Source organism: Lipophrys pholis, assembly GCF_963383615.2.
Source record: "Lipophrys pholis genome assembly, chromosome: 11".
NCBI classification, from domain to species: Eukaryota; Metazoa; Chordata; class Actinopteri; order Blenniiformes; family Blenniidae; genus Lipophrys; species Lipophrys pholis.
The window spans coordinates 21,945,293-21,958,360 of NC_137631.1; the positions used below are offsets into that span (position 1 = coordinate 21,945,293).

General features: G+C 39.3%; 1 protein-coding gene across 1 annotated transcript in view; it reads right to left on the bottom strand.

Moving 5' to 3' along the window:
* Window positions 1–1,012: 1,012 nt before the first annotated feature.
* Window positions 1,013–13,068, bottom strand: part of fa2h (fatty acid 2-hydroxylase) — a 39,612-nt gene continuing 27,556 nt past the window's right edge. The window contains exons 3-7 of the mRNA XM_080474979.1: window positions 7,553–7,695; window positions 6,370–6,470; window positions 4,343–4,515; window positions 3,744–3,996; window positions 1,013–2,636 (exon numbers count right to left, since the gene is read on the bottom strand). Coding sequence (XP_080331105.1) covers window positions 2,569–2,636; window positions 3,744–3,996; window positions 4,343–4,515; window positions 6,370–6,470; window positions 7,553–7,695 — 738 coding nt within the window. The 3' untranslated portion in view covers window positions 1,013–2,568. The remainder of the gene's footprint in view (window positions 2,637–3,743; window positions 3,997–4,342; window positions 4,516–6,369; window positions 6,471–7,552; window positions 7,696–13,068) is intronic.

The window sequence follows — 13,068 nt, forward strand, 5'->3', positions numbered from 1 at the left end:
CAACCATCGTCATCCTGCGGGGATCTGCAGGCCCAACGGGGGCTGGGGGGGGACCAACCCCTACAGGATATTAAGGTTTGCATTCACTCCTTTTATTTCTGAATGATTTTCTTTTTTTTTATTTACTTTGAGTGACCTGTTCAGGTTGTACCCTGCACTTTCTCCAACGTTAACTACAGCTTCCAACACTCAAACTTTAATAAAGTCAAGTATACGAATGGATTAAAGAGAGTATTTTGCATCCTTAACCAAGACAAAGTTTGTGTTACGTTTTCCATAAACGCACTTTAATCATTCTCCTTCTACCGAAACGCAAATTCATCTCTCCAGCATGTTAATGAAAGCTACTTTACATTAACATTATTAAATACATTTTCTTAAAAATCTGAGTAAACAGCGGTCATGTGATTAGGTCTAAACTCACGCAGCACACCGTTTACTTCACACCAAGTTGTAAATTCTGTTTGCATGTTGGATAATCTGCATTTTTGTAAATAAAATAGAAGCTGACCGAGCATACCTCAATCATTTATTATGGCTTTGCTTTATAATGAAATTCCTCTTATTCCTATCCCTGTACTTGTTCCTCTGTTCAGATTTTGCTGCTCGCTGTTCATTGAAATCGGTTCAGGAGCTTCTTTTGTCTCACCAACACGCAGACCAAAGGGCTTGTTGATGCAGCATCAGACTCACCGAGCTCCATGACAAAAGGTTTGAAACAAACCCTGATACAACAGGCCACCATGATTCTGCTGCTCGCCAAACAAAGAAAAGCTGCACTTGGCAGGCTGGCAAACAGACTAGTGGACGTCCAAACGCAGCGTGAACTAAAGAGGACCAAACACATGGTGGGATGGACTTTAGAGAGTCTGTATCTAGAGTTTATAATATATAGAACAGAGAAATCTCTCTTTGGTTCTGACACTTTTATACATTTTATAGAAAGTTGGTGAGTTCTTAGCAGGTTGAACCTCGTTGTTGTTTCTTTTTCAAAATCATTTATCAATTTAGGGCTTTGTCTTGTTCAGCTGGTCTAGTTTTATATCACTCGTACATTTTTTTTTTCTGTCATCGGTCAACCACATGCATTTCTTGGGGACTAAGCACTTTAACTGAAGGCTCTGCAGCCGGTTGTTTGCTTCTCGCCCAGAAAAAACCCAAAACAAAACATGGACACGGGCCCCTCAGTAGGTCTGACTCTGGATTCAGTGACTTGTTCCCAGACCCTGCGACCTTTGAGTCCGAGATCCCTCACAGCAGGAAAAATGACAGCGTGGCTTCATGCCTCCATCTCCGTCCCTCTGTCGTCATGACAACGCTCTGCCTGCCATCCCAATGCATCCACACATGCATTTTCCATCCACAGATGCATTCACCATCATCCTCTGCTTTTGATATCAAGAGAACATTAGAGAATCTCATCTTCTGTACAAATCATCTTACAAAATATTTTTTTCTTTTTTTTACATCTTTGTTGTATCATTCTTGAGGAAATAAGGCGACAAAACACTACATATTACAACAGACGTGCAAAAATATATCTCCACAGTGGTTTCAAGCATTTAGAACTCATTAACAGTACATTGCATGAATAGACTACAGTAAACTGTCTGTTGCAGATTTTAGTCTGATAATTAATAAATAGAATCTGACAAATTAATCTTCAGCGTGATTGAACTTTTTTTTTTTTCTCTTCACAGCTGGTTCAAGAAGTACAACTACAGTGAGACTAAACGTGGTGGAGGAACTTCTGACGGCTGTTAGTGACGTAACAATGTGTAGCAGCGGAGTAAAAAACTTGAAAAACAAAGAGCTGGATGGAGGGAAGAACAGAAGAAGCAGCGGACAGTGCGGAGGAGGGAGAAGATGAGTTGGTGAGACGATGTTTGGGAGGTTCACACTCATTCACACACACACACACACACACACACACACACACACACACACACACACACACACACACACACACACACACACACACACACACACACACACACACACACTTTCACCCATTCCCTCTCCCCACATTGTCCACTTACACCGACCATCCTTCACTTTCTTAATCTCTCGATTGTCGCACTTTTGTGTGCGTGCACATTCACTTGTATTAGAGAGTTAAGACAGCAACAAGTTTAAAGCTTTTTCAGCTGTAAATCCTTCAAGAGAAACCATGACAATCAAAGCACACAGATGTGCAAATCCTTACATTATATGTGTGTGTGTGTGTGTGTGTCCCTGTTTGTATCATAAAAGTTGTGTGTGGCGATCAGGCCAACGTTTGGTTGACGAGGTCAGCGCGGTGAGAAGCACGGGTCATTAAAAATGGCAAGGCCTTGAAAATGTAGAAAATGCAGAAACAATCAGAGCAGAGAAAGCGCAGGTTGCAGTGTGTGTGTGTGTGTGTGTGTGTGTGTGTGTGTGTGTGTGTGTGTGTGTGTGTGTGTGTGTGTGTGTGTGTGTGTGTGTGTGTGTGTGTGTGTGTGTGTGTGTGTGTGTGTGTGTGAGGGCTGGTTGCAGAAGGAGGGTTGCTGAGAAGTCCTGTGGCCCTTCAGAAGAGCCGTTTCTCTGTTAGAATTGCTCATCGGGGATGACTGTTTTGAAGGGGTGATCCCACAATGTGGTGGTGATCCCGAATCCTGCAGAGAAAGAGAAAGACAGTTGGCAGGTCAGAGGTCAGAAACAGAACTTTGTGACTTTGGAGGTCGTAGGTGGCTCACCCCCCTAGTTTCTCTCCTGGACTTGAATTTATTCCATTAGTCACTACGGGTCTGCAACCTGCCGCCCTGGAGCTCCATGTGGCTCTTTAGCCCATTTGTAATGGTGCCATGAAGTTTTTACAAATTCTATTTCATTTGCACAGTAACAGACACATTTTCTAAAGGACTTTTATTCCGGGGCTGAAAATGTTTTTCTGGGGTGTTTTGTTTGTTTTTTTGTTTCATGATATTCTGTGTTTAATCACTTTATAGTGTTATATTATGAAATAATCAAAAAATAACTGGGGAAAAAAAATGAAATGGTCCTATAGTGGCTTAAGTAGCTAAAATTGACCACAAGGAAAGCTAAAAAATATTTAAAGATAAATACAAATGCATAAAACAGCTTAAACAACTAGAAAATGTGAACCAGAAACGGCAAAAACTGTTAAAACCTGCTAATATATATAAAATTAAAGAATACTGTTTTAGTAGATATGGATAGAAATTTTGAACGTCTTAAAATTGTCTTATCCTCATTTTAAAAGGTCCAACATGTTTTGAGCTCACGTTCTGGATTCACAAGAAAACCTTTAATACCATATGGAAATCATGAACAAATTTTTCATCCAATCTAAATAGATTATATTCTGGTTACCAAACACATAAGAAAGTATGGAAATCTCTTATATGATCCAAATACATCAATGTATAATGTATATATGTGCTATGGGAAGGGGAAGAGATCGTCCTGAAATGAAGAGGTACATACTTTCCGGGTTGTAATAGAATAGAATAGAATAGAATAGAATAGAATAGAATAGAATATTTGTGTGATAACATCCTCAAATATACATCTAATAAATTTGTTTACATGGATTTTCACATTTCATCATGATGTCAAATTGCCACATATTTAAGATAATACAATAGAAAAATGGACCATGTGTGAGTGACATTTGACTGAAGACGCCTGCAGATTGAGGGGAACGGAAGTTGTGTGTCTGTGGAGGTACGAGAGCAGAACCCCAGTGAACTGTTTCCCACCTGCTCTCTGGTGTTCAAAGTGGTGTTTGACGTGGTACGCCTTCAGGCTGTACATGTATGAGCCCCTCTTCGGCGAGCCGTAGTGGAGGTAGTAGTGGATCATGTCGTACACCACGTAGCCACACAGGCCGCCAACAAACACGCACGTCCCAATGATGTCCGGGAGGAGGTTTTGGAGGATGGCGTAGAAAGCTCCCACCACTAAGGAGGCCAGGCCGGGCGGGAAGACCAGCCGAGAGCCGTCAAACGGAGACTGTGGAGGAGACAATGTTGTGATGAAATGACAAGCAGGACTCAAAATAACAAACTTATTCTTAAAACTTCAGATACCACTCTTTTAATTAATCCATTTTAAACATTTTGTACCTCAATCTCCCCAAATTGCCTCCAACAAAGGCTTTAGACCCCTGACCTGATTTCTGAATTTGTAAAAAAAATTTTTATTAGAGTGAAGCCAAACGCTGGCAGACAAAGCCACTTTCACCTCGGTACAAAAGCAATGGGGGCCAATTCACAAAACCCAGGCCCTGTGGGGGGTAATACCATGCTGGACAATGAAGGGATAAACATGTGCTCTGAGTCTCAGAGGGTTTCTGTACCTTGTGGTGCTGTCCGTGCAGGAGGAAGTGTATCGTGATGAGATAGTAGTTATGAGCCGGTGGTTTCATGTGAAAGACAAAGCGATGGATGCAGTACTCCATGAAGGACCACATGAACCAGCCCAGTGTGAAGAGCAGCGGGAACCAGTACTTATGGACGGGAATGGAGAAGTCTGACACACACACACACACACACACACACACACACACACACACACACACACACACACACACACACACACACACACACACACACACACACACACACACACACACACACACACAACATGCAATAACTGTGTTTAGTTTCAATCCAACTATCATAATGATACATTAAATAACAATATAATTAAACTCGTGGGGTTTAATCAAAACGCTAGAAGATTTACAGGCAACAAGCTATTTTATACATCAAAAGTGCAACATGTGATAAATAAGAACACGCACATGCACTGAAACCTCGCAATGGATGGAAACAAAGAGAAAGCATAACGGTGTAATTGCACAAGCTTTGCGTTGGATAAAACAGTACAGAAGGTGAATGTTTGACAATAAGAACATGCAGGAAACAGTGTAAGTGTAGTAAAACTGTATTTCTCTACTGGTCTGGCTTTAACACACCTAAATGACCAACTTAGACCCTCAACAAAAATCTAATTCAGTGAATTAAAAACAGTTTGAACCTGAGATAATTGATTGTTATTAAAATATGCCAATTTTCACCCTAGCGTTGTATCACAGTAAAATGCCTTATTTATTCTACATATGGCTTATTAAAAGTTTGAGGTACATGTTGATTCAACTTTTATTGGTTTTGAAGAAACATGAAGAAATACGGAAGTTGTCCAGAAAAGGGTTAATAATAAATTCAATAAAGAAACCGAGAAGCACAAACGGTGATGTCGAGAGGAAAATATTCAGCTTCAAGGTCATTTAGCTGCATTTTAATTAAAATCTGAACTCTTCACTTTGTTGCACTCATATTTGGTATCTTCTGCATTTTTTTCAACTAATATCTCTCCAAAGATGGTAATCACATGATGATTATACAGTTTTTCTCAATCTTGAGTTGGGTGCTGCTGTACTGTAACATCTCTATTATCCAGTCGATTCAGTTGATTGATGCGTTTAAAATGGAAATATAACAAATATTCTCAAATGCAAATATCACAATGCAAATAAAAATGGGCGGAGGGATGGTTTGGTGTTCAATGATGTAATTCTTAATTTACTGAATTAACTTCCCTCTATCCAGCAGGGGGCGACATTTATGTTTTAATAGAAGTGATACACAGTGTAAATCACATGTTGAACCCTTAAACAGCCATACAGAGAAAAAAAATAGCCTCCATTTATAATTAAAGGGTTAGTAATTATTAAGTCATTGATTATGTACCGTGTATGTAAATATGCACAACTTCCTGGCTCAGGATGCAGCTATATTAAATATTTGAAGCTGGAGGTTTTTAATCATTTCAGAGGAAATAAAAGTTATTATCAGTTCTAGTTGACTTATATAACTTCTATAAATCCCGAGAGAATCTCATTATAAGACACAATTAATCTCCATACAATTAGGAGCTCATGCTCAAACAAAGCATTGATACTTTATGTGCCACTAAAGTAAATTGTTTTGTTGGACTCCCATTTTATAATATTGATATACACACTATAGTTATTATATTTAGAGAGGCTGGTAAAATTATTGTGTTAACTTTTTGCATTCAGTAATAAGTTACCCAATGTTATAGTTACATGTACATTTCATGTAACCAAAGGAATTCATCATTAATGCAGAGGCACGAGGGCCACTTGAGTCAAAGGATTCAGAATAATCATCGTTTCTGTCAATCAAAAAATTTTTTTGGTTATAATTACAAGCTGACAAATTGCGCACTTAATGGATAGATGTGTCTTTTTGGAAAGTTGAAGTATATTTGGAGAAGTCCTGCAGCAGAAATGTATCACAACTTCGAGAAAACTGCTTGTCATGTTTGTACGATGTGAGGAAATCCTCCACGTCTCACCTCGAGTGAGGACTATCCTGGTGGTGCCCTGAGCCAGAGTGGTGTAGCAGTACCAGCTGTAATAAAAGACAATGGGGAGCCACACCACAGGGACCCAGTACCTGTAACATGGAATTTAAAAAAAAATGTTTTATTTGAGTGCAGGAAACTAACATTTAAACAATTATTAACATCATGTTTTTCCTGGAAGTGACCTAATTGATTATTACACTTGTTTCTTCAATAAACACACACAATATACAATAATACAATATAATAAACAAGCTGCAAATAGCAATACACAATATGTCAATGTAAGAGGTGTATTACTTAGAGAGCAGTATTATCGAGGTAAATAAGACTATATAGAAAATAGCAGAAATTTTTACATTTGTATAATCAAGGAACATTTTTTAAAATCATTTCAGCATTGGAGAGTAAAAGATGGGTCCGAGTTGTATCGGCCATTATTTCCAACAATTGAGGTTTTTTTTTAATCTGAAATCCAATCTTGAAGAATATTTTTCCTGAAGCTCAATTTAATATTTACTGCTCGTTTATTGGATTATGAAACATCACCTATATCTGCAGCCAGGCAAGGTGGACAGCTGTTTGTAAATAGATTTGGCCAAACAGGCACGAGATGTTTTTATTTTAAGATGCTATATTAGCTATATAAAGAATTTTTCCAGAAGGTTTTGACACCTACTTGCTCCAACATGTGAAATCAGGAAAGTGCTTTTTCTAATCTAACGTCTGGCATCTTTAGCAAACCAGACGTTAATCAATGTGTAAAGTTTCCATCAAACTCAATTTAATCAGTTATTAGACAGAGCAAACTATTAAAATTAGGTTTTACTCCTAAGACATTTTTAAGAGGATGAAAACAATGCAAACACATATTATGCCAGAATATAAAAGTGGACGTCAATGAACATATTCAATTTTCACATCCACTTTTATTTGCTGATTTAACAGTTTTTTATGTAAATATGATGTTTCTTTGTGTATCCAATATGTCTACTTGCTACTTGTCTTTAATCTGTTTGAAATGCCTTGAATCTCCTCTCAGGGACAAAAAGTGACAGAAATACAAATAGTTTCTCTAATATCCAATTGCTCTTTTAGGCAATATTCCAGGTGTTTTCCTGTAAATATACAAAACAACCTCCTGCTGTTTTGTATATTTTTGTGACACTCTTACCAGGAGGTTTTGGTGCCGGCCTCCATTATAGGGTTTCCAAACAGTCTGATTGGCCTGTCCACCGGCTGGTGGACCCACGCGTCGTACTTCTCTCCCAGGTGTCCCACCTGCCACGCCAGGGGCTTCCTCCAGTCCACCAAATCCTGCACATACAAAACACAGGAGAAAAATGAAGCCCTTGCATCCTGGTTATCTGTAGTCATACAAGTTGATGTGATTTCTAATCTGCAGCCTGTTTAATTTGACACAGAATCCCTCAGAAAATGTGAGAGGTTTGCTGTTTCCATGCATGTTGAAGATTGTCCCCATCAGGTTATAGTTACACACATAGACACAGAAAGTTGGACTTCCCCTGAATCCACAGCCGGCATCACGAGGCATTGTGCAAAGTATGCTTTCTTTTTTGTTTTGTTTTTTTTTCTTTCTTTTTTTTCGCAAAGTATGCTTTCCATCCACCTGCGGATGTAACTAGGACCGCTCTCAAGCTGCATGGTGGTGCAGTGGTCAGTGCATTTACCTTCCAGCAAGAAAATCCACAGTTCAAGTCCAGGCTTGGCGGCCCTTTCAGTACAAGTTTACGAATTCTCCCGGTGCATTGCATGGGTTTTGGCCAGATACTTGGGTTTTCTCCTACAGTCCAAAAACATGCTACTGAGGTTTTGTTTTGTTACCATAAATTGTCTGTACGTGGAAATGTGTTTGCATGTGAATTCAAATTTTTTTTAAATTGTGGGGATTATTTTTTTTCATTAATAAGGTAAGATTCCAAGAAAATACAAACTCATGGATTTTACCCTTCTGAAATATCTACATTTGGTATAGAAAAACCATTAATTTATTCTAATCTATCCGATATTATGTGGATTTCTTTTTGTATGGAAAAATGTGTGTGTGTGTGTGTGTGTGTGTGTGTGTGTGTGTGTGTGTGTGTGTGTGTGTCCCCATCACACTACACTTCCTCCTGCACAGACAGAACCACAAGGAGCAGAAACCCTCTGAAACAGCAGAGATGCAGAAAGTTCATTTTGTCTGTATTAAATCACTTTTGTGTTTTGTTTTGTTTTCCAGACCAGCAAACATGTGGAAATTGGGTTCAGATGCTGAAACATTTCATTTCTGGTGTTTATGTATGTGACTTTCTGCATGTCCTCTTCTACAATTAAATGTATTGCAGAAATCAATCAATGTTTTTACTGCCTCTAAAGACCAGAGACACTTTTAGAAGGTTATCACCAGCTCTTGAACAGCTCCCGGCTGTAGGTGACACCAGAACGGTGAGGATCGTCCCTCCAGGTTTCTGTGGTCAGTGTTGTTATATCAGGAGGTATCTGGGTGGGGACATTCTAAGTCTAAACCTGCACCAACACTTATTTATGACAAAACCTTGTGCTCAGAAGTAAACGGCGCCCTATACTGAGTTTTATCTTCAAGTCAAGTGTATTTTACAACCTCTGCTTGTCATAACTTACTCATCCTTCAATATAAATGATTTCCAAAGTCAAGTTCATTGCTGGCGTGATGATGTGGATACTTTGTGGGGCTGGAGTCACCCCTTTAGTTTACTTATCTGGCTCGATAATAAGGCCTGAACATCTCTCAACAACCATAAGGAAGTGGCACCTTCATAGCACCTTTCAAACAAAAAATGTTGGAAATTCATTGATGTACAAAAGGTTAAAGTTTTTCAAAAGTGGAATTTAAGGCTGATTGGTGTCTTTAAATGGTCTGCAATTGTAATTGGATGCGAGTGTGTGTCAGCCCTGTGTCTGCGCTGCGCTAAATCCTTTTTAATCTTGATTTAGTCTCAGGAATTACTAAAAAAAAACAAAAAACAAAAAAAAAGATCATCTGTCAGCTGACCCTCTGTTAGGAGGTTTGAGTGATCACAGACTTTATCACTCATTCAGACACAATAAAATCCAGAGACTCTCCCAGGAAAAGGGCAGACTCTGAGGCAACCGTCCTTCATTACCTTTGTCCATGAAGGACTACAACTCATTCTGTTAAGTAGAAAGATAAATAGCCTTAGTTAGTGATTTGGAAACATGGTATGTGATTAAAATAATACAAATAAATAAATCAACCCTACGAACTCAGGTTCACTTGTGTGCAAATAGAGTAGCTAAAAGCTCTCACACTTTGTGAACACTTTTTTCTAAATACATGTGAAATCAGGGTTTTCTCAACAATAAAAGTGTTTTTTTTCAAATAATAACCCTCTGCTGAGTCTCGGCTGCATTGTATCTCATCAGCTGCTATAACATTCGAGGACTGTTCTATGTGTGATTATAAGTGTCAGTTTTCTGCATTTCAAATGAGCTTCGAGCAAACAATGAATGTAGTTACTTTATAAGTGCCTTTAAAAGTGGGTCATTTGACATTATCAGCTCAAACCAGAAAAGATTGTTTATTATCATGTAACTTTAGGGATACTTCATGCTGCCTTCAGCCTTCAATCTACCTTTACGAGTCTTTTTGAATTCGTTTGAGGATTTTCTTTTTTCTGGCGTTGGCAGGAACAGAACGCGCTGATCTTAAATCATTGGCACATCACAGATCAGAGCGAAGGTCTCTACGGAGTAATACAGGGGAGGAAAAAGGGATGTGAACCAATGTTTCATGCCACAATGATTCCGCACTGCTGCCTAAATAAACTGCACAAGCTTCTGATCCCTTTGTGTGTGTATGTGTGTCTTTGTTATAAGCTTACGCTCAGTTTTAACAGGGTGAATCAGACTTACTATCGCCAGATAAAAATGGCATAATGTTACACAACAATAAACACCACAGCTATTTAAACTACTGAGTAGCCAACAGTCAAATGGCAAATTGCCAGTTTTAAACCACTAAAGTGAAGCCAAACATGCACCAAGGATAAAACAGAGGTCCTCAGAAATACTGACAAACTTTACAGTTGAATACTATTATCAGAAAATGAAAGTGAATACATCTGGAGACACACGTAGAGAAGCAAGATGAACAAACAAAAACTGAAGTGAATCGTCTCCATCACTACCTGTTGAAACAACAAGTTTAAAACAACTGTCGACAACAGGATCCTAAAGAAACTAAAGCATTAAAAATGTAGCTTAATGATAACTAATAAATATGGATTAAAGTATCTTAAAAGCATTTAAAGCAGCTTTTTACTGTGAGGGTGATAAAGTATGAAGAAGAATTATATTTTCGAATGACGTGATTAAAACAGCAGATTCCTAATAATCTAGTGTTTGCGAGTGTTATTTCTTCACTGATTTCAGTACTTTTAAAGACATAAATGTTGTTTTTTTTGTACAACATGGAAGCACAATAAATGATTTTTCAATTTTTGATGGAGAAAATGTTCAATTTAATACGTTTGTACTTCCTCCCAGTCCTTTGCCGTGTGTGTGACATTTACTGTACCTGATTCTAAATAAAGTTTATTCATTAATCACATATCAAATTTTCTGCAGGTTTCCTCTAAACATGCTTAACATGCTCAGTGGAGGTTTTGGTGTGTCACGGCCCGCAGCCCCCTGCAGACCTCAGTTCCCCTTTTACAAAATTTTAAAACATGAATTGTAGCATTCAGTTTGAGCCCCATTGCATAATATCAACAACCTAAATATACACAATCATGCAGTTTTCTCATTACTCTCACACGACTATCCCCACTAATATACACGGATATCATGATATTTTATGTATGTATATGTGTCACAATACTATTACTTTAAGATGAGTTATTTAAAAAATTCTAAATTTAAAAAGTCATTAATATCATCACAATACTATTAATTCAAAAATATTTTTCGTAGTTTTGTTCTTCCTTATATGCTGGATTAGATTAAAATCTGTGGGGGGGGGGTTTCCACCCTGGTCTAGATCATAGTCATTCTGTAAACTAGGCCAATAATTCAACAGGTGAAGTTTTCTTTCATAAGAGGACTGATAAGGAGGCATTTGAAATTAACTCAGGCACGCACACACGCACACACACTTCAGCAATGCCGCTTTACCAGTTTGTCTGGTGGGCGGGGCAGCACATGACCGGTGTAATGAGCTCTGCAGAGGGAGCGTCCCTGGGTTTCCAACCGTTCCAGCGACTGATTGATTCTGCAGGTGCACCCGGGGCCTCGCTCAGGGGTCGAGAGCTGTGCATCTTCTATTCAACCAGACCAGGGGTCGGCAACCTTCAACACTCAAAGAGCCATTTGGACCCGTTTCCCACTGAACACAACACACTGGGAGCCGCAGCCGCCACCCGCCACCGTCGTCGCTATAATATTATTAAATCAGGAGTGAGTGGCGTGGCATTCAATGTCATTCAGTTGTGGAATTTCTGCATTATTTAGCGTCCGTCTCTGTGGCAGTGAACATGAGGCATCGTTCCTCAACACGTAGCGAAGATCGTCGCTCTCAACAAGACCGCAATATTAAACTATCTCATCTGCCCTCCTGTTAATGTTCACATACGCCACTTTGTACACACTGGTGGTTTCAGTGACTGGGCTTATTGAAACGTCGGCGCTCCACAGCACCGCGGTCTTTCTACGAGGTTCAGACGCTCCTCTCAGTAAGTGGAGAGGAGGAGATCCAGCGAGATCTGGATGCTGCAGTTCAGATTGAGAAAGTTTCCTGCTGTGTCACAGATGGAGAAAGCTCGCAGCTTTGGAAGACCGCAGCGTTGCCGCAACTTCCACGTTCTCCTCACCGCTACTTTTGCGTAATGACGATACATCACTCTCTGTAGTGGGACTGCGCAACACAGTTGGGTCTGGGTGTGCTTTGCCTTACCGTACCGCCCGGGTCCCGCCTCGCCCCGCTCAGGGACGTAGTGCAGGGGGCTCAAAGCTCAAGGAGCCGCACCAGAAGGACGAAGGAGCCACGGGTTGCTGACCCCAGAACCAGACGGACCAGTTGTATCTGTCATCGTCACGATGTGGCCTCTTGAGGGTCTGGTATGCTGCAGATTGTGAGCAAACACTTCCACAAGCTGCGCGAAAACACGTGTGTAGTTTTCATCAATGACTGCAGTGTTAAGGACAGCTTCGTCCTCTGAGCTGCTTTCGTAAAAAAAAAAAACTGCAAGATGTGAGCTGATGGATGTCATAAAATCCAGTCTTGCTTCATTCATCTCCAAAATCAAACCGGTGCTGATTCAGACCCCGCACTTTTCAAAACTGGATATTAAGCCAATGGAGACATTTAGGATTAATATCTGACATAATGAAGTTACAAACAAGTACAATTTAACCTTCAAGTTTTGTGACTTCATTCACAACTTCACACCCTCAGATTGGACTTTATATTTTTTCTTTTAATTTCTTTTAATGTCCTGAACTTATTCACTAGTGCTAATATAATTTCCAGTCATTTTTTCAGTTGTAGTAATTGTATTATTTTTTATTACTTTGTTTATGCACCACCCCCCCAATTCCATTAATGTAATTGTTTTTCTTTTTATATATTGTTCTCCAGATATTTACTGTCCATCATTTGTTAATTTTTTTAATATTTGCATTCAGATGATA